The 27,177-nt window shown below is 38.2% G+C and overlaps 1 protein-coding gene across 10 annotated transcripts in view; it reads left to right on the plus strand.

Annotated features, from left to right (window-relative positions):
* IGSF11 (immunoglobulin superfamily member 11) overlaps window positions 1-27,177 on the plus strand; it is a 199,470-nt gene that overhangs the window by 152,024 nt on the left and 20,269 nt on the right. For all 10 annotated transcript variants that reach the window (XM_072812100.1, XM_072812096.1, XM_072812098.1 and 7 more), the window contains 2 exons: window positions 22,582-22,745; window positions 24,141-24,348. In XM_072812100.1, the coding sequence (XP_072668201.1) occupies window positions 22,582-22,745; window positions 24,141-24,348 (372 nt within the window). The remainder of the gene's footprint in view (window positions 1-22,581; window positions 22,746-24,140; window positions 24,349-27,177) is intronic.

A 27,177-nucleotide genomic window follows, 5' to 3' on the forward strand; every position in this document is an offset into this window, starting at 1 on the left:
GCTTTGTTAAGTATTGTTTTTTTTTTTTTGTGAGTAGTTTTGTAAATTTTTCTTCAGAACCTTCATCTATTTATGGTTAGGGGACTATAACCTATTTATTCACCTGGCTATTATAAGAATCTTCAGAGTAGCGCATCTAACCATCCAGAATAAATAAATACTTTTAAATAGATATTTGATGAAAGCAGAATAAGAGAGCAATAATGGCAAATGCTGTCTGGTCACTGACTTGATTTCTGAACATAGTTTGAGCAACTGGTATGCTCAGGAGTAGAAAACTCACTAAAGGTAGAAATACTGACTACAAGATACCCTAAGCCAAATACAATTTGGGAAGGAAAGCTGGTAATTAAGGTTAGATTGAAGCAATCTATACAGTTTAAATGCTTTTTTTTCCTTTAAGCTTCAGTTTATAAAATCGAGAAACTAATTGTAGACCACTATTTTATTTGAAAACTAACTCACTAAATGCACCACTTGACTGCTGGATTGGATAGAGGGTATCACTTTATTTTTTGTCACAACTCATATATATTTACTGAATTGTGTATGTGTATTTTCATCTCAATTACAGAGCCAGCAGAGATACGGTTTTGTCTAATAGCGCTTACCATTAGATACTGGCATGTGAGCATCTGGAGAAGGCTATTCTTGTCGGCTTCTAATCAAAAATAGAAAATGATTGTTTTAAGTAGAATTTTAAACTAGTGAATTTTAAATTGAGTTGCTTATCGGATTCCATCTCACCTTCAGTTGTTTCTGTGTGTTTCACACGCACACACACGTGCCTTGAGATGTAGTGTTAGAATGGTCATAAATACCATAGGAGATTCCTCATAACTGAGGAGTGCATTACGCCATTTGTGGGTAGTTTGAATCTCTGTCTTCAATGTCGTCTTCCTCTTTATTGATCACTACTATAAAAGATGAGGTGGTGCTCCCCACTGGAATCGGCTGCAAGGGAAAAGGGGAGGTGGGGGAAGCAGATCGTTACTGCTTCAGACAGTTCGGACAGTTCAGACAGTTCCATGGCTTTTCAAGGTTGTGTGTGTGGATTTTAGACCCAGCCAGACGAAAAAGAGACTACTCGGTGCAAATTGGCTTCCAACGCATAATCAACTGCAGAGCCATCCAACAAATATATATCTATGTCTATATAGATATAGATATATATGTACAGTCTGAGAATCTGGACACAGAATCAGCTACCCATGCTGGAGATCAACAAGAGAACAGCATTAATAAAGTGTTATGAAGAAAGTAGCCATTGAGCTCAGGCCTATGAGAGTAGAAAGATGACCACATTACCCACAATTGTCAAAGGGTTAAATTTTTATTTTTGTATTTTCAGCTTTTTTCACTGTGGCCAGAGTAGAGCTGGTTCAGTTTTACTCTGGAACCATCAATCAGACTCTCCCAGGAAGTGCTAAAATTTTGCATGAAAGTGGCAGCGATGTAGAAAGTTCTATTTATCCTGCGTGGCGTCTCCAGTTCACTGTCATTTTTTTCTTGTGCCAAAGAACACACCCTTCTGCTAGTTTGTCTGGGCTTTTTCTGAACATCAGTTTGATCAAAATTTAGCTGAAATATTCTCTGAAACGGAGACAGCTCTGGAAAGACTAGTGGGCAGAATGGGAGGACACAGACCCTCCACCCCTTCAGATGACAGAGTCCTAGGGCTCCAGGGGAGAGTTGCCTCCTCCATTCGCCCGCCAAGCCCTGAGGGTCAGTCACATGCTGCTAGCTAGCCTGAACTCATGTTTTTCCTGAGACCCAAGGAAGACTCCCTGTCTGTTGACAGGTCAGGGGTTCCAGAAGTAGCCAAATTTATTAGAGAAATGCCTCTCAAATTAAAACCAAACCTCACAATCTAAGGAGCCTCATCCTGAGAAAAGAGAAGTAGAAGTGGGTTATTTTCTGGGTAACATTTATGACCATTGTGTTTAATCAATTAACAGCTGTATTTCCACTGGATTGTTGATTCCATGAGGGTGGAAACTATGAACTATGTCACTTATGCTTGCTGCTCCTACCAGTGCCTGACATTTGTTCAGCTGCGTGGATTAGTGAATGTGAAACTCAGTAGGCCTGGGGACGTAAGAGCCTTGGACTGAGCAGGAGCATAGAGCAGTCCCAGTGCTTCCCCAGCCCCTGCCCCAGCCATTGCCTCCTCCTCCTGTCCTCCCCCCTTTTCCCCCCGTACCCCCCCACACTATACTGTCATTAAAATATTTTCCCCATTTCTCCTCCACTTAACCCATTGTATCCATATTCCTTATTGCCTGTTGTCTCCCTGTATTTTAACAAAGGGAGCCATAAAAATGTATCTTCCTGTGACTTCACATTACTAGATATAAATATATGAGCTCAGCCCATAATAACACTTAACCATTTAGAGAATGAACCAAGGCCGCCATGATATGTAATAATTCAGCAGTGCACATCTCAAAAATCCCCCACTAGGGAGGCCTTCTGAATTCTAGTGAAGGCTTCCAACAGGTGTTTACCACCTTCCGAGATGATGCCTAGGCACCCAGAGGTTATTCACGGAAACAGTGAGATCTGTAATGGTTGTTCCCTCTCAAGAGCAGCAAGTCTTGACGTCTTGACGGGAAGGCTCACTCATCTAAGTTGTCATTGCCATCTGCACCCTGGGTGCTTTTCCTTTCTGTAAAGTGGTGCTATGGGGGGGAAGGGGGGCTGTGCTTTTCTGATGAAATCCTGCTTCCTCATACCTGTCTGGCTATAGAACCTCTTCATGTTGAAATGTATGTGTTGTGCATATTCGTTGATCCTGTAGTTAAAACATTAAAGTTAGGCCAAAACAGGGGAACAGTGACCAAAACCTAGGATAAGTAGTATCCGAAAAGAGACTATAGTCCTCTCTTGCTGCTTTTACCTGGTAGAAAAGTCCTTGTGGGTGGAATGACCCTTCTAGTTTTTCTAGTTTTAAACTTTTCACCAGAAGCATAATGTACAATAGGCACAAAGTTGCAACCTTAAAACATAACTATTGTAACAGCCTTCCTCACTTAGGAATGGTAGATGATATGAAAGCGCCTTCTTCCAGACCGAATGCTAGGAAAAATGTTAGGCCTCAAAAGGTACATTAAATCTATTGTAAAGTGCAATAATTGTTAACAAATGTAAATGCTATAGAAGAATAGCAAGTATACACTATTTTGGTTCATTCTGGTTTTTAGGGATTAGTCTTCTATAGCAATATAAGTTTTCAAAAGAATATGTGATTAAAAACAAACAAACCATTACGGAATTCAACAGTTTTGCAGGATTTGTATATAAGTGAGTGTATGTATAACATGTATATTTTTTTTTAATCTTCTCTTCTGTTTCTCGCCACTGCAGATCAGTGGTTGCTATGGAGAAGGTTACAGTAAGGAAAAGCACCAGAAGGTTAAAAGTTCCTCCTGCATCTGGGACAGAAATAACAATTCCCCCACCCCAACCGGGATCTCTCTACACCCTCCCCCTCCTGTGATGGTCTCCCCAACTGCACTGCTGGAGGGAAGATGGTTTGACATGCTATTTAAAACATCACGCAGAGGGGCTGATTCTCCTCTTTTTTACTTTTCAGCTTTGTCATTTTATCATCTTTAGTATGGACACTGAATAGAAGGAAAGAATAGATGCACTCGGATGATGGTCAAGTCAGAACATTTCTGGTTTGTGTGGGTGGGTTTTTCCCTTTTGCTTTATTTGTGCGTTTAAACTTTTTATTTATTCCTTATTTGCTGGTAGGAGGGAGGAAAAGCTTAGAGAAAGGACCTGATGTAGAACAGTTGGGATTTGGTTAATCTGCTTAGAAATAACATTAATCAGTGGATCAGATGCTGTCAACAATACAGGGCCTTCTATCCCCCTTATCTTCCCCATTCTTTTCTTGCCTATTCTTTCTGTACTGTCTTTGGTTTCATTTAGATTTATCTTTTTACTTCCTGCCAGTTATTTATTTTCTAATGTTTCTTTTATATTTTTACTTCACATTTCAGTTTTGAATTTCACTTCTGCTTTGTCATAGGAAAGCGTTCAGTCTTTTGGCCTTTTACATGGTGGGGGCGTGGAGAATATAGATATGCACTAACCCACATACCAACAGAAGTTTTCTCTTAAACATATGCTAGAGCATATCTCCATACTGTTCACAGCATTTAAAAAAATCAGAGCTGTAGGTGTGCATCAAAATAAGTGTATGGCCACAATTTTCTTGACAAGTTTCATGCCACTGGGACAATTATAGGAATGTAGGTGAATACATACTGCTTTCTTTCTTCTCTCTTTCTTACTTATTACTGCTTTGGGTTATCTTCCTGAGATTGAATTTAATTTCTCCTGTTTAAAAACTTCCTTTCTGCCAAGCATTCGAATATACACTTCTTCAGAGTGATCTTGGGAGGTAGAGGTTTTCATTATTTCTACAAACACGCAAACATACTAAGGATCCAAGAATTTTAAGTTTCAAGCCCGAGGTTACACAACTCGTAAGTAGTGACCCCTGGATTCTACTGGATTCTATGTGATTCTAGTGGATTCATGGTGAATTCTGTGTCCTGTGTTCTTTCCACTACACTTAGGAGGCAGTATAGTGTAGGTGTTAGGAACGCCCCTGGAGTCAGGCTGGATGTTGGTTTAAATCCCAGTTTTATGTAGGAACATTTTTTTTTTAACACCTCTGGGCCTTGGTGTCCTCATTTATAAAATATGACTAATAACCATATCACCTCCCAAACATACTTGTTACTAAGCTAAAAGAAGTGCTCAGAGTGTATTTGGCACATAAATTCTTGATGAATATTATCAAATACATAGTGGACATTTACTGTATTATGGTCACTGTGTGTTGGGACCTAAGCATATAGCTTCTACTTAGAATCTGGTGAGAAAGACCTATGCCAAGAGAATTTGAAGTCTTATTACAGTTTAAAGGAAGTGTAGAGTATTGTGGAGATATTTAAAGGAGAAATGTCACCTGTTTTGGATCAGGGAAATTTTGAAGTCTGAAGGCGAGGTAAGAATTAGAAGGGTGTATGTATGTAACAGGGGAGAGTACTTCAAGCTAGAGAACAGACTGTAACAATCCAGGAGAGCCCAGTGGATTCTTGGACCTGAGAATGGTCCACTCTGGCAGGAGGTACTCTAAGACTGACCTCAGAGACAGGCAGAGGCCAGATTAAGTAGAGCTTGGAAGGTCAGGGACAGTGCTCAGGTGCATTGTGTCGGTGTATAACGATGAGGCCATATTATCTAACTTGTATTTTCAAATTAGGAAGAACTTCTAACAGGATAGCTAACAAACTCCCTATCTCCACATTTTTAAAAATTGAGGTGTAATTTATATAACAGTTTCAGGTGTACAACGTCATGGTTGGATATTTGTATATTGCAAAATGATCACTATAGTGAGTCCAGTTATAGTTGGGAATTTTTTTTCTGACACTGAGAACTTTAAAGATTCATAGTTTCAAATATGCAGTATAGTATTATTAACTATCATCACCATGATGTACATAACATCCCCATGACATTCATTTTTTAACTGGAAATTTGTATCTTCTGTCTCCCTTTCATCCGTTTTGCCCACCTGTTCATCTTTTGCCCCAGCACCTCAGACAACCACCAGTCTTTTCTATATCCATAAACTCAATTTTTTTGTTTGTTTTTATTTATTTATTTTTTAAGATTTTATTTTTTTATTTTTTTATGATAGTCACACAGAGAGAGAGAGAGAGAGGCAGAGACATAGGCAGAGGGAGAAGCAGGCTCCATGCACCGGGAGCCCGACGTGGGATTCAATCCCGGGTCTCCAGGATCGCGCCCTGGGCCAAAGGCAGGCGCCAAACCGCTGCGCCACCCAGGGATCCCTTTTTGTTTGTTTTTAGATTCCACATATAAATGAGATCATATGGTATTTTTTTTTCTTCCGACTTATTTAACTTAGCATGATGCTCTCGGGATCCATGTATGTTGTCCTAATGGCAAAATTTCATTATTTCTATCTATCTATATCTATTTATTTATTTTAGAGAGAGAGAGCATGAGTCGGGGGAGGTGCAGAGAGAAAGGGAGAGAATCCCAAGCAGTCTCCATTCCCAGCACGAAGCCCGACGTGGGACTCCATCTCACAATCCCAACATCATGACCTGAGTCAAAACTAAGAGTTGGATGCTTAACTGACTGAACCACCCATGTACCCCAAGATTTCATTCTTTTTTGGCCAAATAATATTCCAGTGTGTGTGTGTGTGTGTGTACCACACTTTCTTTTCCATTCTTTCTCTTTTTCCACTTTTTCTTTTTCCATTCATCCACTGATGGACATTTAAGTTGTTTCCATGTTTTGGCTCTTACAATTAATGCTGCTATGAACATGGGCTGCACGTATCTTTTTGAACTAGTATTTTCATTTTCTTTGGATAAACACACAGAAGTGAAATTGCTAGATTATTTCTAATTTTTTGAGGAACCTCCATACTATCATACTATCTTCCATAGTGGCTACACCAATTTACATTCCCACCAGCGTGCACAAGTGTTTACTTTTTTTTCTCTGCATCTTGGCCAACATTGTTATTTGTCTTTGTGATGATAGCCACTGTAATAGATCTGAAGTGATATCCTTGTGGTTTTGATTTGCATTTCCCAAGTCAGTGATGTTGAGCGTCTTTTCACATACCTGTTAGTCTTCTGTATGTCTTCTTTGGAAAAATGTCTATTAAGATCCTCTGCCCATCTTTTAAAAATATTTTTTCATTTATTTTAGGTTAGGAGGGGCAGAGAGAGAACTTGTGTGGGGGAGAGGGAGAGTCTTTTTAAAATTTAAATTCAGTTAATTAACACATAATATATTATTGGTTTCAGAGGTAAAGGTCAGTGATTCATGAGTCTTACATAACAGTGCTCATTACATCACGTGTCCTCCTTAATGTCCATCCCCCAGTTACCCCATCCTCCCAATTACCCCCCATCCAGCGACCCTTAATTTGTTTCCTATAGTCTCTTATGGTTTGTGAGGGAGAGTGTCTTAAGTGGACTCCGTGCTGAGTGCGGAGCCTCATGTGGGGCCTGATCCCACAACCCTGAGGCCACCCCCTGAGCTGAAACCAAGAGTCTATGCTTAACTGACTGCACTTCCCAGGCTCCTCTGCCCAATTTTTAAATTGAATTGTTTGTTTTTGCTTTTGAGTGGCATGAGTTCATTATGTATTTTGGATGTTAGCCCCTTATCAGATACATGATTTACACACATTTTCTTCCATTCAGGAGGTTTTCCTTGGATTTTGTTGATCCTATTTCTATTTTTCAAATCTTTTATTTTTCATGTTGTGAACACTGAAGAATATACACCCAAGAATGCTTTAAACTAGTTCAAAGTTAAACTAGTACTGACAAATTCACAAGATCAAGAAAATCTTAAAAAAACAGTGTTTAGTTTTGGAAGGAGGCTGTGTTATTGGTGAAAAAGAATAAAATATTTCAGTAGAGACTTAAAAAAAAAAAAAGAATGTAATTGGTTTTGGAATATAACATCCTTCCTGATGGTTTCAGATGGCTTTATTTATTCATAAATAACTCTACTTGTTGATTTAGCCTCTTTTATCACATGAATGCTTCATTAAACAACTGGCGCTTGCTCATAACAGCCGAGTGGGGCTGTGTTCAACCAGGTGGTGAAGTTGAGAGTAGATGGCTGTATTTAACAGTAGAGGCCATTTACTTGGCCTTTTGCCATCTGGAAACTCTAGTTAGTATTTCCCAATATAAATTTTCAATCTGCTAACCAGACTGATACTGGCATTCAGCTATAGTGTCATGATGTCAGAAAGGCCTACCAAAATATAAACTAAAGTACTGTGTAATTTCTTTAGAAAGGAAGCAAAACTGAAGAAACATACATTTTTCCTACCCTAGTCATTGTCCAGGTTAAAAACATAGGTATTCAGAAGTCTTTAGAACACTAAACAGCACAGAATTTTGATTTTCCCTCTTCTGAGAAGGGTTAGTCACTGGCAATTTGAGATTTGGGCCAGAGGGTTACCCCCTGTAATAAAAGGCAATCCTGAGACGCTGAAAATAGCATAGGGAATGTCCCGTTTTCTCTCCCAGTGCCCTTCCCTTTCTTTGAACAGGGATTTCTGAAATTGGAAAGTAGAGAGATTTTTTTTTTTAATCTTCATATAACCCTTGGGACATTAGATATATTTTAAAATTATACTTATCATTCCTAGGAGCCACCAAGGTTTACAAGTTTTGTCCATTCATCTATTTTCTTTAAATCCAGTTGAATACAAATCTGAGACTCTCCACTTACCTTTGTGGCAGGAAATTTAATATCCATTATTTTGGGGGGCTCCCCCCACCACACAGTAAGGTCTGTTCCAGAACCAAAACACAGGGGGACCCCTCTGGTCTTCCATGGAGTAACTACTACTTCCCACATGGGAACCTCCAGGGGAGCCTTTGAAGTCTTGCTCTGCGGCTTCTGTGCCTCACAGAGCAGGAGTCCTGGAATGACAAAGCTCCAGTGCCCAGGGCAGCCGTCCTCTCTGAAGCCCTGCTGTTTCCCTTGGCCCTCCTCTCCAGGAACTTGGCCAGCTCTCATGCCCTTTCCAGGAGCCGTCTCTGCTCCTCTCCTGTGACAGAGTTTCCTCCCCAAGCCAGAGCAGGCTTTCACTGGAGACAGGAAGCCTATTGTCTTCACTCCTTTCAGCTTTCCACCTAGTAGGAGCCTGTGAGGGAGGGAATGAGAGAGGGCTGGAAGAAGATAGGCAGAGAAGGGGAAGGGGGGAAGATGGGAAGAAACAGCTTTTAATGTTTGCACTTAACTGCTTGTCCTGTTAACGTTGGGCCATCATATTTTGCATAGTATTTCTATCCTTGGAGAAATTCCTATGTTATGAGTCCACTTTCCACATTAGAAGTGTGAACTCAAATTTCCATCCTATTTGTTAGCTCGGACTCGGGCTCTCCAGTCAGATGCACGTAGGTGCCATGATTTGGAAGCGAAGGGTGTGAGGAAGGGCCTCTGTGCTGAGCATGGGGAGCCACAGAGGAGTATAGCTGTGGGGTGATGGTGTTGCAGGGCTGAGTGCCAGAAAGAGCGCTGGCCTCATTAGTCATTGCTGAAAGGTCCTGCCATTTAGGGTTTGGTTTGGTGACAGAGACAGCTGCAGCAATTCTCTCATCAAGCCTGTTCTGCACTATAGTCTCAGATATTTTCTAGAAGTTTATCCTTGAGCTCGTTTGCTTAGCCATCTCAGTGATTCTGAGAGCTTCCCAACATCTTTTTTTTTTTTTTTTAACTAAAAAGAATCAGATTGAGGTACAATTTATATACAACAACCCCACACACACCCCAGTAGTATAGTTTGTTGAGTTTAGGACAGTGTTTACAGCCTTCTAATGACCAGTACAGTTGTGATGTAGAATATTTCTATCACCCCCAAAGACTTCATTCATGCCACATGTAGTCATTCTCCGAGCCCGCTCTCCTCTCCACCTCAGCCCTAGCCCCTGGCAACCACTGATGTGTTTCCTACTGCTGCAATCTTATCTTTTCCATAATACAGAATTTTTAAAAAATGGATGCATATTGTATATAGTGTTTTGTTTCTGGGTTCTTTCACATAACATAATGCCTTGGATATTTATCTATGTTGCATGTGTCAATAGTTTGTTCCTTTTTGTTGATGAGTAATTTCCCATGATTGTTTGATCCATCTGTAAGTTGATGGACATTTGAGTTTCCAGTTTTCTGGCTATTATGAATAAAGATTCTATGAAAATTTGGATATAGGCTTTTTTTTTGTTTTGTTTTGTTTTTACATCTCTTGATGAATACCTAGGATTGCAGTTGTTAGATAGTTTGGTCAAGTGCTTATTTAACTTTGTTAGAAACTGTGACAATGGGCAGCCCTGGTGGCGCAGTGGTTTGGTGCAGCCTGCAACCTGGGGTGTGATCCTGGAGACTCGGGATCAAGTCCCACGTCAGGCTCCCTCCCGGCATGGAGTCTGCTTCTCCCTCTGCCTGTATCTCTGCCTCTCTCTCTCTCTGTGTCTCTCATAAATAAATTTAAAAAAAAATCTTAAAAAAAAAAGAAGCCGTGACAATATCCCCAAATATCTCTACCACTTTGCAGTCCCTCTAGAAAGCTATAAAAGTTTGAGTTATTCTGCATTCTTGTCCACTCGTGGTATTGTCAGTTTAATTTAACTCATTGTAGTGATGTCTCAATGTGGTTTTAATTTCTCTGTTGACTAGTAAAGTTGAACATCTTTTCATGTTCTTGTTATCCATTTGTATGTTTTCTATGTGCCTTTAAAAAAATTGGGTTCCTTGGGCTCCTGGGTGACTCAGTTAAACATCCAACTCTTTGATTCTCCCTCAGGTCATGATCTCAGGGTCATGAGACTGAGCCCCACATTGTGCTCTCTGCTGGGTGTGGAGTTTGCTTGGGGTTCTCTCTCTCCCTCTGCGCCTCCTTGTTCACAAGTGTGCACACCCTCTTTCACTCCCTCCTTTTTGCCCCTTCCCCCCTCAAAAAAATAGGTTCTTATTAATCTGTAGGAGCTGTTTCTGTATTATAAATACAAGCCTTTGCTGTGTTTTGAAAGTTATTTCTACAAAATATGGCTAGTATGTTTATTTTCTTAATAGTATCTTTTAAAAACAGATTAATTTTGAAAGTCTAATTTATTATTTTAAAAAATAACTCATGCATTTTGTATCCTAAGAAGTATTTTCCTAATTCAGAGTCATAGAGACGTTCTCCTGTGTTTCCTTCTAGAAATTTTATGATTTTTTTACTCCTATACTTCACTGTTTGATCCATTTCAGGTAACTTTTATATAAAGGTATAAGGTAAAGGTAAATTTACTGTGTATTTTGAGGTCCAATATTCTAGCACTGTATTTTGTAAAGAATATCCTTTCCCACTGAACAGGCTTGATATCTTTGTTGGAAATAAATTGGCCATATATATGTAGATCTATTTCGGGACTCTCTTTTAGTTTGTCCTTATGATCTCACACTATCTTGACCACCTTAGCTTTATAAGATATTTTAAAATCAAGTATGGCAAATCCTCAAACTCTTTTTTTCCTTTTCAAAATTTTGCTATTTTTTTAAAAAAAATATTTATGTATTTGAGAGGGAGAGAGAGTGTGCAAATAGGGGAGGGACAGAGGGCAGAAGACTTCCTGCTGAGCATGGAGCCTGATGTGGGACTCAGCCTCATGACCTGAGCTGAAATCAAGAGTCAGACACTTAATCAACTGAGCCACTCAAGTGCCCCTCAGAATTTTGCTATTTTAATCCTTGCTTTTACACATATATTTTACAGAATGCATTTTGACTATTTCTACAAAGTAGCTCACTGGGATTTTGATTACAATGTATAAATCAGATGACTTTGAGGAGACTTGATATCTTAACACTGTTAAGTCTTTGGATTAATGGCTGTGGTTTATCTCTTTAATTCTTCTCACGAAAGTTTTGTAATTTTCATTATATAGATCTTACAGATATTTCATTAAAGTTATCCTTAAGTGTCTTGTCTTTTTGATGCTATTATAAGTGGTATTATTTAAATTTTTTAATTTTCAAAATCTCTTTGCTACTATATAAAAATATAGTTGGTACTTGTGTATTAACTGTGACTTTTGTTACCTTGCTAAACTAATTTATTAGTTAGTTGCCTTTTTGTAGATTTATTACAATTTTTAATGTAGATGATTATGTTATCTACAGATAAATATAGTTTTACTTTTTTTTCTTTTCAATCTATATGCCTTTTCCCCCTTATTTCTTGCCTTACTGCAATGGCCGGGATCTTCATTGTTGAATAGACCTGGTGAGAACATCCTTACCTTGTTTCTGATTGTAGGAAGAAAAGCAGCTTAGCCATGTAGTAAAAGTTGTCTTTTTATCATTAATATGGTATTTGTTTTGTTTCAGAGATGCTTGTTACCAGTTTATAGAAGTTTCTTCTCTTCCTTGTTTGAAGAGAGCTTTTAAAATGAATATTTTATAATGAATACATTACTTATTTTTGTCAATTTTTCAGTGCCTATTGAAAGAAATTATGTATATAGTTTTCTTTTTTAGTATGTTGACATGTAAGTTGTATTGATTTCAAACATTGAGTGAACCTTGCATTCTTGGGATAAACATCACTTTTGTCATGATTAGTTCTTCCTTCTGTATATTGCTGGATTGAGTTTGCTAATATTTTTAGGGACTTTTATGTCTATGTTTAGAGATGTTAGTCTGTAATTTTATTTGCATATATTATCTTTGTTGGATTTTGGTATCAGGGTAATATTATTAGCTAGCCTCATAAATTGAAGGGTTTTTTTTTAAATCTGGAAGAATTTATATATAGAATTGGCATTATTTTTTCATTAAATGTTTGGCAGAGTTCACCAATGAAGCTACTTGGGCCTGGTTATTATCTTGGTGGGAGGATTTGGAACTGCAAATGAAATTAATTTTCTTTACTGGTCAAAGGGCTCTTCAGGCCATCTATATCTGTTAAAGTGAGCTTTGATATTTTGTATCTTTCAGGCCATTTGCTCATTTCATCTGTGTTACCAAATATGTTAGCATAAAGTTATTTATAACATCCCTTTATTATTCTTTCACTGTCTTTAGTATCTGTAATTATGCCCATTCTTTAATATTTGTACTTCTCTCTTTCATTCTTGAGCATTTTGGTTAGAGATTTATCAATTTTATTGACTTTCTCAGAGAACCAGCTTTTGAGTTCACTGATTTTTTAAAATTTCTTACCATTTTTAAAAAAGATTCTATCTATCTATCTATTTATTTATTTATTTATTTATTTATTTATTTATTTATTTATTTATATTTATCCATCCATCCATCTGTCCATTCATTCATTCATTCATTCATAAGAGATACAGAGAGAGGCAGAGACACAGGCAGAGGGAGAAGCAGGCTCCCTGTGGGGAGCCCAATGCAGGACTTGATCCCAGGACCCTGGGGTCACAACCTGAGCTGAAGGCAGATGCTCAACCACTGAGCCTCCCAGGTGCCCCTACGTTTCTTATCATTTTTGTAGAATTCTACTCCTTCTTCTTTTGACTTACTTTTGATTTGATTGGTTTTAGTTTCTTAAGGTGGAAGCTTAGGTTGTTGATTATAAATCTTCGTTTTATATGAGCATTTAGATGCTATTACTTTTTCTCTAAGTAGTGCTTTCTTCTCAAATTTTGATATGTTTGTTCATTTTCACGTAATCCAAAATATTTTCTGATTTTCCTCGTAATTTCACCTTAAAGTGAAATATTTAGGAGTGAATTTTTGTGAATATTTGATGATTTTCTGAGTTTCTTTTTATTACTGAATTCTAATTTAATTCACATTCTTTTTATGATTTTAATTATTTTAAATTTATTAAAGTTTATGTTGCAACTCAGAATATGGTCTATATTGGTGAATGTTTCTTGTGTTTTGGAAAATAATGTGTATTCCATGATGTTGAGTAGAGTGTCTTAAAAATCTCAGTTATGGGGATCCCTGGGTGGCGCAGCGGTTTGGCGCCTGCCTTTGGCCCAGGGCGCGATCCTGGAGACCCGGGATCGAGTCCCACGTCGGGCTCCCAATGCATGAAGCCTGCTTCTCCCTCTGCCTATGTCTCTGCCTCTCTCTCTCTCTCTCTCTCTCTGTGACTATCATAAATAAATTTGAAAAAAAAAGGGATCCCTGGGTGGCGCAGCGGTTTGGCGCCTGCCTTTGGCCCAGGGCGCGATCCTGGAGACCCGGGATCGAATCCCACGTCAGGCTCCCGGTGCATGGAGCCTGCTTCTCCCTCTGCCTGTGTCTCTGCCTCTCTCTCTCTCTCTCTCTCTGTGACTATCATAAATAAATAAAAATTAAAAAAAAAATTTGAAAAAAAAATCTCAGTTATGTTAAATTATTTATTGGTAGTATTGTTTAGGTCTTCTGTATTTTACTGATTTTTTTTTCCTTTTTAATGACTTCTATCTATACTACGAATTTGTTCTATGTCATTGTTAATGACAGAAGAGTGTTCCAGTCTCCAACTATGATTGGTATCTTTTTTCTCTTTTCAGTTCTATCAGTTTTTGCTTCATGTACTCTGAAGCACATACACAGGACTATTATGTCCTCGATGAATTGACCCCTTTATCATTACTTAATGTCCTTCTTTATTTCTACTTTAGTGACCTAGTTCTCTCTTCACATGCTGCTTTTTCAAACTCCCCACCAAGAAGGAAGGTTGTGTTGGATTTGCCAGGCACCATTGATTTGGTAGTATCTTTTGACAAGGATCTTATGACAGTTACCTCACAAACAACTGTCCAGTCTATAGGTGACTGTTTTGGCTGATTGCCCATTCCTGGTACAATCACTTGTAACCAGGATGTGAATGAGATCCTGTGTCACAAACTGTTGTAACCCACATATAAGGAATTGTCTCATTCTGCTTTCCCTGAAGGAAATTGTGGCCAAGGTAGCCGTCATAGTATCATGTCTCGTCATAACATTGCAAAACCTGTTTCTGCTTTTGTGTCTTGCTGCTTTAAACACTTAATTATAGTCACATTATTCACTTAGTTTTACAGATGAGTTTGCAAATACAGATGCTCTCTGGAGTCAGGAGGGTATCCTGACTGAGTAAAGTGGACCATATTATAGAGTTAACGGGGGTTGGGAATCGTGGGGAATCTGGGAGTATGGAGAGCTCATGTTTTGTCTAACCGTAGCAGCACTAATTATCATGTGAAATGCAGGCCCAATGTTACTATCTTCACAGTTTTTTAAGATAAGTTGGTAATCTATTAGAGTTTTGTGCTATTTAATTGTAAGTAATTCGAAGTATTTAAAAACTTTGAGTGGGTCATAGAATGTAGGCCAAACAAAATATGTATGTAAATGAGAAGGTTGTGGTCATCCCTGTAAGAGAATTCTTAAATACCTATTCCCAAAGCCAGATACAAAATCAAGAAAGGTCAGTAATAATGGGAGACTTGCTGTAGAGGATTCTGATCAAGTTCACATCAAGTGTTAGGAGCTATTGTTGAGTAAATCAATCACATAATGGATATGACATGGCATGGGGACCAAATAGATATATATATATATCTTTTTGATTATTTGTAAAGTGACAAGGGGAGTGATCATGTAGACTGTGAGCATTGGTTTGGTACAGGGCTTTGGGCTCCCTCTGTCTCATCTCTTGAGTCTGCTCTGAGGAAATAATTTCAATATCTAGGTCTCCTGGCATGCTGTTTGCTCTTGGTATGGTCCCCAAGGAATGTTTGTGGTTGAAAAGGAGAAGTTAATGAGAAGGCACTGTTTTAATATGTGAAGGGGAACCATAAAACAATGGAAATATAAGACTGTGATACTATGAGTCATAGGCTATGTAGGAGTATTCAGTGCCTCAATCAGAAATATATAAGGATACATAATTTTACAGTAGCTTGCTTTTGTATACCAACAATAGAGTATATTGTTTAATATGGCATCAAATGATAGAGATTTAGCAGTGATCCTACAAATTGATTAATGTAGATGACCAGTGCATAATAAAACGATCTACATTGATCAGATTAACCAAATTTACATTAATCAAATTTACTCATTTAGTTTAGTACTGTGTTAGTGGCCAAAATATAATGTAATATCAACTAACACATTTTTCAGTTCAGATGGCAGTTTAAAAAAAATCATATAATAACAATTATAATTGTAGATTATTTCATCTAATTAGAGTTTGGTTACAGTATGAAAAGTGATTTGTCTTAAAAATCACTACGATATTAAAGATCAATAGATACTCCATAGTTTCCTTGAGAAAATAAGGAGTGTAGAATTTTTATTTTTTGAAATTTATTTCAGTCTCATGGAACTACAGAACTCAATTTACATAGATTAAATGAATTTTATATTACATTTTTTTATATGTAAGAAATAGCACGAAATCGTAAAGGAAATCACATAAGCCAATTAGCATTTTGTGACTGCTGGTATTAGTATCTTGGGTAGCAGGGCAACATAGTCCTCCCAAAATACCATCAGATCCTTTGATACTTTGCTGGCTGTATTCCCAGAGGGGAGTACTCTGGGGTTTGGGCTGGTCCTGAAACATGAGTACATGCTCCATAGACATCAGTGAAACTCTGTTTTGAAATCTCAGTTGGATTGCTTGCTCCAGTCCTCCTCCTGAGCTCCAGGTGTTCTGCTCTGATGGATTTGTAGAGGATGTTTCATGTTCTCTGAGTCTGCAGATCACGGCAAAATGTCCTTTGTCAGTTCTCTTGGCTACTGTGTATTGTGGATGATCCCTCTTAAGACTTTGAAGGGTTCTCTGCTCCCAGTTTCTTTTCCTCTAAGGGGTAATTCTTGGTCTGAGAAAAGTATGAATTTCTTTCAGCTTTAAATCTTGGGAAAGAAAGAGTATAGACAACTGTTATTTATGATTTCAGCTCCTCAGAGGAAACAGGGCCATGTGCTTTATGTCTTTCTTATTTAATTGCTTAGCGTCATTCAGAATTCATGAGTTGACTTAATTTTTCTTGGGTAAAAATACTAAGAAAAGATCCAAGCCTGCAAAATGCTGCCAAACCAGCTTCTAAATTATGCATTTCTCATGTAAATATTGCAAATTGTAAGGTATTTTAAATGAATTTTTAATCTAATATTTAGCATTAAAGTTTAAATTCCTGCCTAGAATTTCAAACATGGAAACACACTCCTAAAGGAAAGGGTTTTTAGTTGTCTCTTTAATAAGACAGAAAAAAATTCATCATTTAAAATGTGAAAAATATCCATTTCCCTCCTTTTTACTCTTTCAAAGAAATTTTCATTCATACTCAGTTTAGTCAGTATGTTCAATAGGAATTCTGAGACACAGTCCCAAAGCAACTTTCGTCTTCCTGATCTCTTTAAATCCATTCAAGATGCAGTTCTTCTTTTCTTACAAGAAAACTTAAGCAGGTTACACAACTTTTCTGATCACTCTGAGTTTAGAAATAAAGCAAAACAAGAAAACTCTCAATTAAGAGACAGAAGTATATGTGGTTTCCAGAATGCCAGTGGTCCACCCTCTAGGATTCAGAGGTCTACCTCCAGCTTCCTTCTAGTGAGGTCTCATCCAACAACCCTCTAGGTGAGAATGGAAGGTGGCCCTGCACCAGCATTTTGTTTGTTCACATCTGACCCATTGGGAACTCTCAGATGTCCTTGGCTCTGGCATATTCCAGGATTGGAGGCCCTGTTGGGTGGGAAAGGGCTGGGGCTTAGAGCTCACCAAGCTCTAACAAGGAAGCCTCTTCAAAGTCTCTTTACAGTTGTTCACTCCTGACCTACTTATTCCCAGGGTCGCCCTGAAAGTTGGGTGGCCAGTTTTCAGCCATTTTCTTTGTGTGAATCCTTTAGGGTAGCTTGCTCTGGCATCTGATATCTTAACAGATGACATTGTAGGGTCTTGGGTTCTTTCTTTTAAAATTCTGTTCCATAGAGAATTCTGGTAGCTAAAGAACATAATAACCTTTTTATGTTAAAAGTTTCTATTTAAAAGAGGCTGAGAGGGGTGCATAGGTGGCTCAGTTTGTTAAGCATCTGCCTTGCTCAGGTCATGATTTTGGAGTCCTGGGATCGAGCCCCGCATCGGACTCCCTGCTCACCTGGGAATCTGCTTCTCTCTCTGCGCCTCGGCCTGCTCATTCTTCACTCTCTCTTTCAGATAAATACAATCTTAAAAAAAAAAAAAAAAAAGACAGACTAGAAGAGATATATTTACAAGTAAATATATCTTTATATAAGTAAAGTATATATTTACAACTAAGTATATCTTTATCTTATCTTTATTGATAAGGAGGTATCCCTTCACTTTAATCTGAGTAGATGTGATAGTATTATCATTTATTTTCTGAGACATGATCTGTGGGAGAGTTTGACATAGTAGAAAACATACCGTATTGGCAGACGGAAGACACAGATCCTAAACTTAACACCTTTGGCAAGTCTGTCTCCCTGGACCTTACCGTATGTAGTCTTTCATGTGAAGACTGAAGGAATTGAATTAGATCAATTCAGTAACATGTATTTATTGAGTTCTTAATTATGTGCTCAAAGTGATGGAGTTCTCAGTGGACCTTCGAGTGTACTGGTGAAGATACGTCAAATAATGAAATGAAATGAATATGAAAACTAAGGAAAAGGTGGTGTCAAGTTTGGAGAGTGCTTGGAATGAAAGGAACATTGCTTTATGAGACCCTGACTGGGCTGAGGGGTCAGGAAAGGCTGTGAAAAGGCTGTTATTTTGTGAAAAATAACACTTGAGCTGATAGGAAGGATGAGCAGGAGGCAAGAATTGGAGTGTGGATTAAATGTGTGTGTGCACGTGCGCAGACGTATGGGCACGTATATTTATAAATAGTGCTTACTGTGGGGCTTGGCATATGGTCACTGTTGCATGTAGTATGTGTTAATAGCAGAAGAAGCCGTGGTGGTCATTGGCTGTCAGCATCCGATACGGCCCTTAGCAGACCCTTTTGCTGATGTGATGTGATGTGATGTGAACTTTTAGCCCCACTTTACAGATGAAACAACTGAATCAGAGATGAAGTGACTTGTTTGGGGCCACACAGCTAAGAAGATGAATGTACCAAATTGCAAACTCTAGAGCTCTCCACCTTTAAACCCACCCTTTTCTTATCTGGAATGTTTCTCCTGTAGCCATCTCAGTACCTGAGATTTCAGAGTTCATCTTCTAGGAAACATGAAGTAGAGAAGTCAGTGCTTGATAGCTTCCCCACCCCCCACCCCCCAGGGCTTGCTCTCCCTAGCAGACCTGCTCCCTCCCCTCAGCTCCCACCCTGTCCTACGAATTTATTCTTCCTTTACTTACTCCTGACCCACTCTAGTTGGTTTCCCCATCAACATCTTTCTCTCTCATTCTTAGTCTATATTGGCCATTTTTTTTCTTTTTAAAGTCTGTGTGTGTGAAAGATTGTGTGAGCTCAGCTTGAACTCAGTGAATGAGGGTGGAAGGTCCACATTATCCTGTATGGTTAAAAGGGCACACAGTCCCTTCACTTCTTGGAGTATTATCTGGAGAATGTAGCCCGTTTGGCTTCTACACTATTGGCTTCTCCACTACACTAATGCCATCTCCAGCCGCATTTATTATAGACACTGTGACCAAGAGACTCCCCCTAAATAACCCTCTTCTGCCCTTAAGGTAGCTCTTTCCCTGCTTCATCGCCTGTTTCATAATAAACCCTCACTTAGTACTTGAGGTTCTTTCAGTTTTCCCTAATATGTTCCTTCTACACTGTTCCTGATGTTATCAACTGCTTTGTATCCCATCACAGATGGCTTTATGGTTTTATGAAACGTTTTATCCTGTAAATTTAACTCCTGAGAAATCATCAGACTCTATGTGAAGAACATGAGGTTCTATAGAAGGAAGGTGTTATGTAGATTGATTTTTTTTTTAACTAATTGTAATCATAACGGTATGTTACCGGGATACTTTTTTTTTTGGAGAATTGAGATAATATCACTTCAAAGTAAAACAATTTGAGATACTGCCATGGGCTTAATGTAATTTTCATGATTAGAATAGCTTCTCTGTTGGATCTCCCTGGCCTATTTTAATCTCCTGTTAGTCCCATACTGTTCTGTAGTCCCAGGGGGACAGGCATTCTTTTTAGAAGAGATAACAGTTGATTTTCACTTCCCAGGATTTGGCTCCAATAAATCACTATTTTCTTTTTTGAATTTTAACAGTGTTATTGAGGTATAATTTACATTCCACAAAATTCACACGTTTAAAATTCAGTTATTTTTTTGGAAATTTATAGAGTTGTACAACCATCTAACCATCCAATTTTGGAAGTTTTCCATCTCCCTAGAAAGTTCCGTGGAACCTATTTGCATCAATCCGTCATCCCTCCTCTTTAGCCTCATGCAACCACTGATTTGCTTCTTGTCTTTATAGATTTGCCTTTTCTGGGCATTTCATATAAATAGAATCATACGGTATATAGTCTTTTGCGTCTGGCTTCTTCCGCTTAGCAGAATGGTTTTGAGAAGCTCATCTGTGTTGTATCAGTAGCTTGTGGTTTTTTATTTCTGAGTCATGTTTCATTGTATGGCTATACCATATTTTGTTTGTTCACTAACCAGTTGATGTGATAGATATTTGTATTATTTCTCTTTGGGGGTGTGATATCAGTAATGCTATCATGAACATTCATGATATATATGTTTTCACTGTACTTGGGTAGATTCCTAGAGGTGAAATTTCTGGGTCGTTATGTTATATTCTCACCAGCAATGAATGAGGATTCTAGTTTCTCTACATCCTTATAAAAACCTGGTTTTGGGGGATTCCTGGGTGGCTCAGCGGTTGAGCGCCGTCTTTGGCTCAGGGCATTATCCTGGAGTCCCAGGATGGAGTCCCATGTCAGGCTCCCTGCAGGGAGCCTGCTTCTCCCTCTGCCTGTGTCTCTGCCTCTCTCTGTGTCTCTCATGAATAAATGAATAAAATCTTAAAAAAAAAAAAAAAAAGTTGGTTTTTTTGATGACAGCCATTCCAGTGACTGTGTAATGGTATCTCATTGTGGTTTTAATATGCAGTTTCCTAATGAATAATAATGTTGAGCATCTTTCCATGTGCATATTAGTTTTTTTGAAATATTTATTCACATATTCTACCCATTTTAATATTGGGTTGTATTTTCATTGTTGAATTGTAATAGTTCTCTATATATTCTATATGTGAATCCTTTATCAGGTGTGTGAATTACAGATATTTTTTCCTGGCCTATACCGTGGCTTTTTATTTTCCCAATTTAATCTTTTGAAGTATGTAAGGTTTAAAAATTTTAATGAAATCCAACTTTTTAACTGTTGTCTTGTATGATTTGTGGTTCTGGTGATATATCTGAGACCTCTTTGACTAACCCACAGTCACAATGATTTTCTCTTTTGTGTATTTCTAGAAGTTTTATAGCTTTAGCTGTTATATTTAGGTCTGTGACACATTTTGAGTTGATTTTTGTGTATACTGTGAGGTAAGTATCTGAATTAGTTTGTATATTAGTATCTAATTGTTCCAATGCCATTTATTGAAAAGATTATTTTCTCCCATTTAATTGCCTTGTACCTTTGTTGAAAAGCATTTTACTAAAAATATAAGGCTTATTTCAGAACTCTCAATCCTGAGCCATCCTTATGCTACTACCACACTATCTTGATTATGATAGCTCTGAAGCAAGTTTTGAAATCAGTGTGAATTCTCCAAATTTGTTCTTATTTTTCACTATTATTTTGGCTATTCTAGTTCTTTGCCTTTCTCTGTGTTTTAGAATTAGTTTGTCAATAGCTACAAAAAGCCTACTGGGAGTTTGATTGGGATGGCTCTGTAGATCAGTTTAGAGAGAATGGAATCTTCCAATCCATGAACGTTGTGTATTTGTCCATTTTTTATCTTACTTGATTTATTCCATTAGCATTTTATAATTTTTAATTTATAGATCTTACATGTATTTTATTAGATTTACATGTAAACATTTAATTTTAAATGTTTGTATTTAATGATATTAAATATTGTAATGATATTGTAATGATGCTCTTGAAAAAATCGATTTCTCATCCCTCCTCACCATTGCAAGTTTTTTTTTAAGATTTTATTTTATTCATGAGAGAGAGAGAGAGAGAGGCAGAGACACAGGCAGAGTGAGAACCAGGCTCCAGGCAGGGAACCCGATGGAACTCGATCCTGGGTCTCCAGGGTCACACCTTGGGCTGAAGGCAGCCCTAAACTGCTGAGCCACCCGGGCTGCCTACCATTGCAAGTTTTGCTCAAACCCTATCAGTCATCTTTCTCCTATGTTGTATTTGAATCTGGCCAAATACCAACTACCAACTACTTACTTTCTTACAGAATAAAGTAAGAAGCTGCTCATATTTTTCATTTGTGGTTTCTTTCTTTTTTTTTTTTTTTTTAAGATTTAATTTTTTATTCATGAGAAACATAGAGAAAGAAGCAGGCTCCATGCGGGGAGCCTGATGTGGGGCTCGATCCCAGGACTCCAGGATCAGGCCCTGAGGTGAAGGCAGACCCTCAACCACTGAGCCATCCAGGCATCAGTCCCATCATTTGTGGTTTCTAAGAGATAAAGAGACGAACAATTTTTATTATTTTGAGTCAACGATTGGTCAGTAGTTGTTCAGTAAGACTAAGACTGTCATATCAGTCTGCTTACATTCCTTTTTTTTTTTTTTAAGATTTTATTTATTTATTCATGAGACACACACACAGAGAGAGAGAGGCAGAGACACAGGCAGAAGGAGAAGCAGGCTCCACACAGGGGCCCGATGTGGAACTCGATCCCGGGGCCTTCAGGATCATGCCCTGGGCTGAAGGTGGCGCTAAACCACTGAGCCACCTGGGCTGCCCAGTCTGCTTACATTCCTAATAATACAACATTCAAACCTTTTCTCTAGGGGTTTGGTCTGTCAGGAAGGGGTGAGCACACTACCTTCCTGTTCTTTCCCCTGCAGGTGTCGCAGCTTCCCTGGAAGTCTCCGAGAGCCCTGGAAGTATCCAGGTGGCCCGAGGCCACACGGCAGTCCTGCCCTGTACCTTCACTACCAACGCTGCCCTCATTAACCTCAATGTCATTTGGATGGTCATTCCTCTCTCCAATGCTAACCAGCCTGAGCAGGTACTTCTGTTCCTTTCCATGCTACCTCTCAAATGTTCATCTTTTCAGAAGAGGTGGGGAGGGAAGCATCCTAAGTACATATTTGATTTCTAGAATAAGGTGGCACTTTCAGTGAGCCTGTGCTGTTTTAAATCCTATTCCTGTGTTATTAGTCAACTATCAGAAGAGATTATCCTATTTTTAAGAGATTTCTTTTTTTTTTCAAACGGATGTCAAGAGAATCCTTCTGAGAGTATTACATAGGAATATGGAATTTTATCAAAAGGCATTGCCGATAGGAAATATCAAGACAGGAAATGCAAAAGTATACTTTGACAGGAAGGGACTAACAGTGGCATACGTGGATGAGAGTATGTTTTAGAGACAGTGATAATGTTAAGGAAGTAACATTAAGTAGTAGTCTTTGATTTATTTGACTAATTTCACAAGTGTTTTAAAATAAACACAGCCAGGCATACTAGCCAGCCTCAGAGAGTCAAATAAATTAGGATATATGAAAATAGAAGCTACTACCCAATTACAGGTAAAAGATCCACAATTTTTATTATCCATTGCAGAAAATAATGCTCAGAAAATTAATGAATAGTAATCATGATTATACCTTTATTTCCAAAGATAATTTATTACTGTTACAAAGCTTTTCTGCTTCAGTAAGCCTATTACCACCTAAAAATATTTGATAAGTAAATTTCTGATATGAATTTGAATATGTATATTTAATAGAAGCTTGCTTTGTTTCTTCAAACCAAGGAATTTATTATAATTAGGCTGAGCCTTTGAGATCATTTTATTCAACTTTATCATTTTAGGAGGCAAAGAAAGACTTGACTGTATTCCCCAAACATTTACAGATAGAGCTGAAACAGAACCCAGTTTCTCATTCTCAGCCCACAAGGCTTTGTGTAACACCATTTTGCGTCCTCTCTCCTAAATAGTTGACTTTGATAATAGAAATTGACATAAGAGCAATCATGACCCGCAACTCTTCCCCCTCTTATGACATTCGTTTATATTCAGGCTATAACTATGATCTATCATTTTGTCACCTAGTAAGCATGAGAATGGCAGTGCTAATTTTTTAAAACTTTTTATTTTGAAATTATTTGAATAAAAATATGTATGGGCTAAGAGTAAGATTGCATTAAAGACATTTTCTATATTGTGATGGATTAGAAGTAAACAGTGTTATTCCAGTTTGGGGATATAAGAATTTAGAATCCCAGAATAGACCTACGCACTGGTGCTGAGGTAGGAACTTGGTGACAACTGTAAGAGGAGAAGTAAAGTTTTCCGATGTTTGGTGCCGTCTCCTATCTACCAGATAGTTATTGTTATGTACTGTGTGTCTAGACGGGGATGTAGTGGCCTATTTATTTATTTTGCTTTCTTTTTCAGGTCATTCTGTATCAGGGTGGACAGATGTTTGATGGTGCCCCCCGGTTCCATGGTAGGGTAGGATTTACAGGCACCATGCCAGCCACCAACGTCTCTATCTTCATTAATAACACTCAGCTTTCAGATACAGGCACCTACCAGTGTTTGGTCAACAACCTTCCAGATAGAGGGGGCAGAAACATTGGGGTCACCGGTCTCACAGTTTTAGGTGAGTGACAGGATGTATTCCTGACTCTGCTCTTGAACGTATTTATTTCTGCCCATCCTTACTTGCCCTCTAGGTCTGCTCGTGTCCTTTTCCTGTCTCCTTTCCTGTCTGCCCCGTGTGAGCTCTGCTTCTTTCTGCTTTTTTGCACACTACCTTCCCATCCCTTTCTCCACTTCTGGTGGCTGTCTAAAGCTGCTTAAATGATTTGTCCTGAAGGTGGCGAAAGGTGGTGTAAAATACCATCACAAGTGGCCTCTCACTTTTCTTCAGTGTTTACAGGATAGGGCTTAGCGTTGAGAACAAGTTAAATCAAGAATCATATATTTTTCATGCAAAGCAGAAGTTTCAGCACATAGGAGAAAAAAATATTATTTCATGTCTACATAACACCAAGTAGGCTCCCTACAGTTCTCAGCTTACACTTCATGTCCTGGTGTAATCGCAGTAATACCTCGTTCTCCTCTCAGAAGTCTAAGAGTGATAAGTTATATGGTCAATTTAGTCTTAATATTGAGACCCTACAGATTTAGGGCCTTTTTCATGGTGGCATAGGCAATGAACGATAAAGCTTAGATGAAAATGTAGGTCTCTTGTCTCAAACTGGTACTTCTTCCATTATACAGTGCAGTTAGACTGTCTCATACTAAATTAAGTCCATTCTAAACATGTTTTATTTCTCACTTCTGCTGTCTCGGAAATGAAACACTGGCCTCCTAAATGCAGACTTGTGGTAGAAGGGGCTAAATTCAGCTCATTTGAGGAGACCTAGAAGTGCTGAGAGGAGGCTGATGCTCTAGATTGTCCTCCATCCCCTTCACATCGCAAAATCTACTCCCTTGTTCCTTGGCAAATTCTTGCCCTTCCTTTTCCCTTCCATTTATGAGTTACTTGAGGATACCAGTCCTGGGGCTTTTTTTTTTTTTTTTTTTTAATTTTCATTTATTTATGATAGTCACAGAGAGAGAGAGAGAGGCAGAGACACAGGCAGAGGGAGAAGCAGGCTCCATGCACCAGGAGCCTGATGTGGGATTCGATCCCGGGTCTCCAGGATCGCGCCCTGGGCCAAAGGCAGGCGCCAAACCGCTGCGCCACCCAGGGATCCCCCCAGTCCTGGGGCTTTTTGCTGTTTTCCCTCTTTGCATGACAATATGCTATGGCCTTGGTGCCTTATTTTCCCAGTCTTCAAACAAAATAGGAAAACTAAGGACCAGGTTGGAGATTTCGATTCTAGAAATACTGTAATATGTTTAAAATTGTAGAATTTTTAGTTATATTAAAATTATAGTTATATTGCATTATTAGTTATATTATTAATATGTAATTATTAATAATAAATAATATAATGATATATTATTAGTTATATTAAAATATAAAATAGAATCATATTTTTAAAACTAAATATAGAGATTTAAAAATACTTGAGTACTGAATACAGAGTACTCATGGAATTTCAGTGTTTTTCTTTTTTTTTTTTTTCAGTCTTTTTCTGATGTTTATACCTCTAAGTTAGGTAAATGACTTCCCACATTATCTAAGTTTATTTTTTCAATTTTTAAAGAAAGAAAAAAAGCCTTAATTTATCATATAGATAATGCTACCTTCATAGATTTTGAGTTTTCTTCACAGCGTCATGGTGGCAGTGTTGAAGGCAGTAACTGATGAGATTGGTTTACCCCATCACAGCAATTAGGATTCTCTGAGATTTTTTTACCCTTTTGTTGTTCTTCTCCCATACCCGCTTTCTTTCCTGGTTCCTCGGTCTATTGCACTTATCTTTTATGCATTCACACATTCATTTTGGAAAAGTTGAACACATTTATTGAAAAGTCATTAGCGCATTACATCATTAGTTGGATTTAAACTTTACTGCCTACATCCCCCAACATGAGACTCCAAGCTGTGGACTTAGTTTATATTTTTATTTGCTTGCATTCTTACTACAAAGCACAACCTTCTTCCTTTAGTGTTCTTTTTCGGTAATTGTTTATTTCGTGTCCTTTGTGTCCTTATCTGCCTTAAAATCTCCACTGTATTACAACCCAAGTAGTAGACATGCTTGAACCTTACTCTGACTCCCCTGTAAAGCAGAATTTAGTTTAAAATAGGTCTGTTTGGTTTTTGTTTGCAAAGTAACAAAGAACCTTGGGAAGATGGTCTTATCTAGAGAGTAAGCTGGCAGGGTCAGTGGTTATTCTTCCTTGAAATATCTTTTCTAAAAGTAGCTTCTTCCAGTAATTAAAAAAAAAAAAGTTAAATTGTGGTAAAATACACATAACATGAAACTTACCATCTTAGCCAGTTTTTAAGTGTACAGTTCTGTAGTGTTAAGTACATTCACATTGTTGTGCAGCCAACCTCCAGAACTCTCTTCAACTTGCAAAACTAAAACCCTGTGCTCATGAAGCAACATTTCCTTCTGCTCACCATCGGTAACCACTTTTCTATTTTCTGTTTCAATGGATTTGAAAACTCTTAGGTGCCTCATATAAGTGGGATCATTCTTTGTCTTTTTATGACTGCCTTATTTCACTTGGCCTAATGTTCTCAGGGTTCATCCATGCTATAGCATGGGTCAGAATTCCCTTCCTTTTCAAGGCTGCATAATATCTCATAGTATGTATATACCACGTTTTGTTTATCCATTCATCCGTCCATGGACACTTGAGCTGTTTCCGTCCTTTAGCTACTGTGAATAATGCTGTGTAAATGGGTGTTCTCACTAATGTCTCGAAAGGCAGTCTGTGGGCATGAAGGACCTTAAGCATTCTTTAGAGGAAGGAGAGCGAAACCAAGACCATAAGAGTCCTTGAAAATATCAAGAAAGGGCCC

This window comes from Canis lupus, chromosome 35, assembly GCF_048164855.1.
Source record: "Canis lupus baileyi chromosome 35, mCanLup2.hap1, whole genome shotgun sequence".
Classification (NCBI taxonomy): domain Eukaryota; kingdom Metazoa; phylum Chordata; class Mammalia; order Carnivora; family Canidae; genus Canis; species Canis lupus.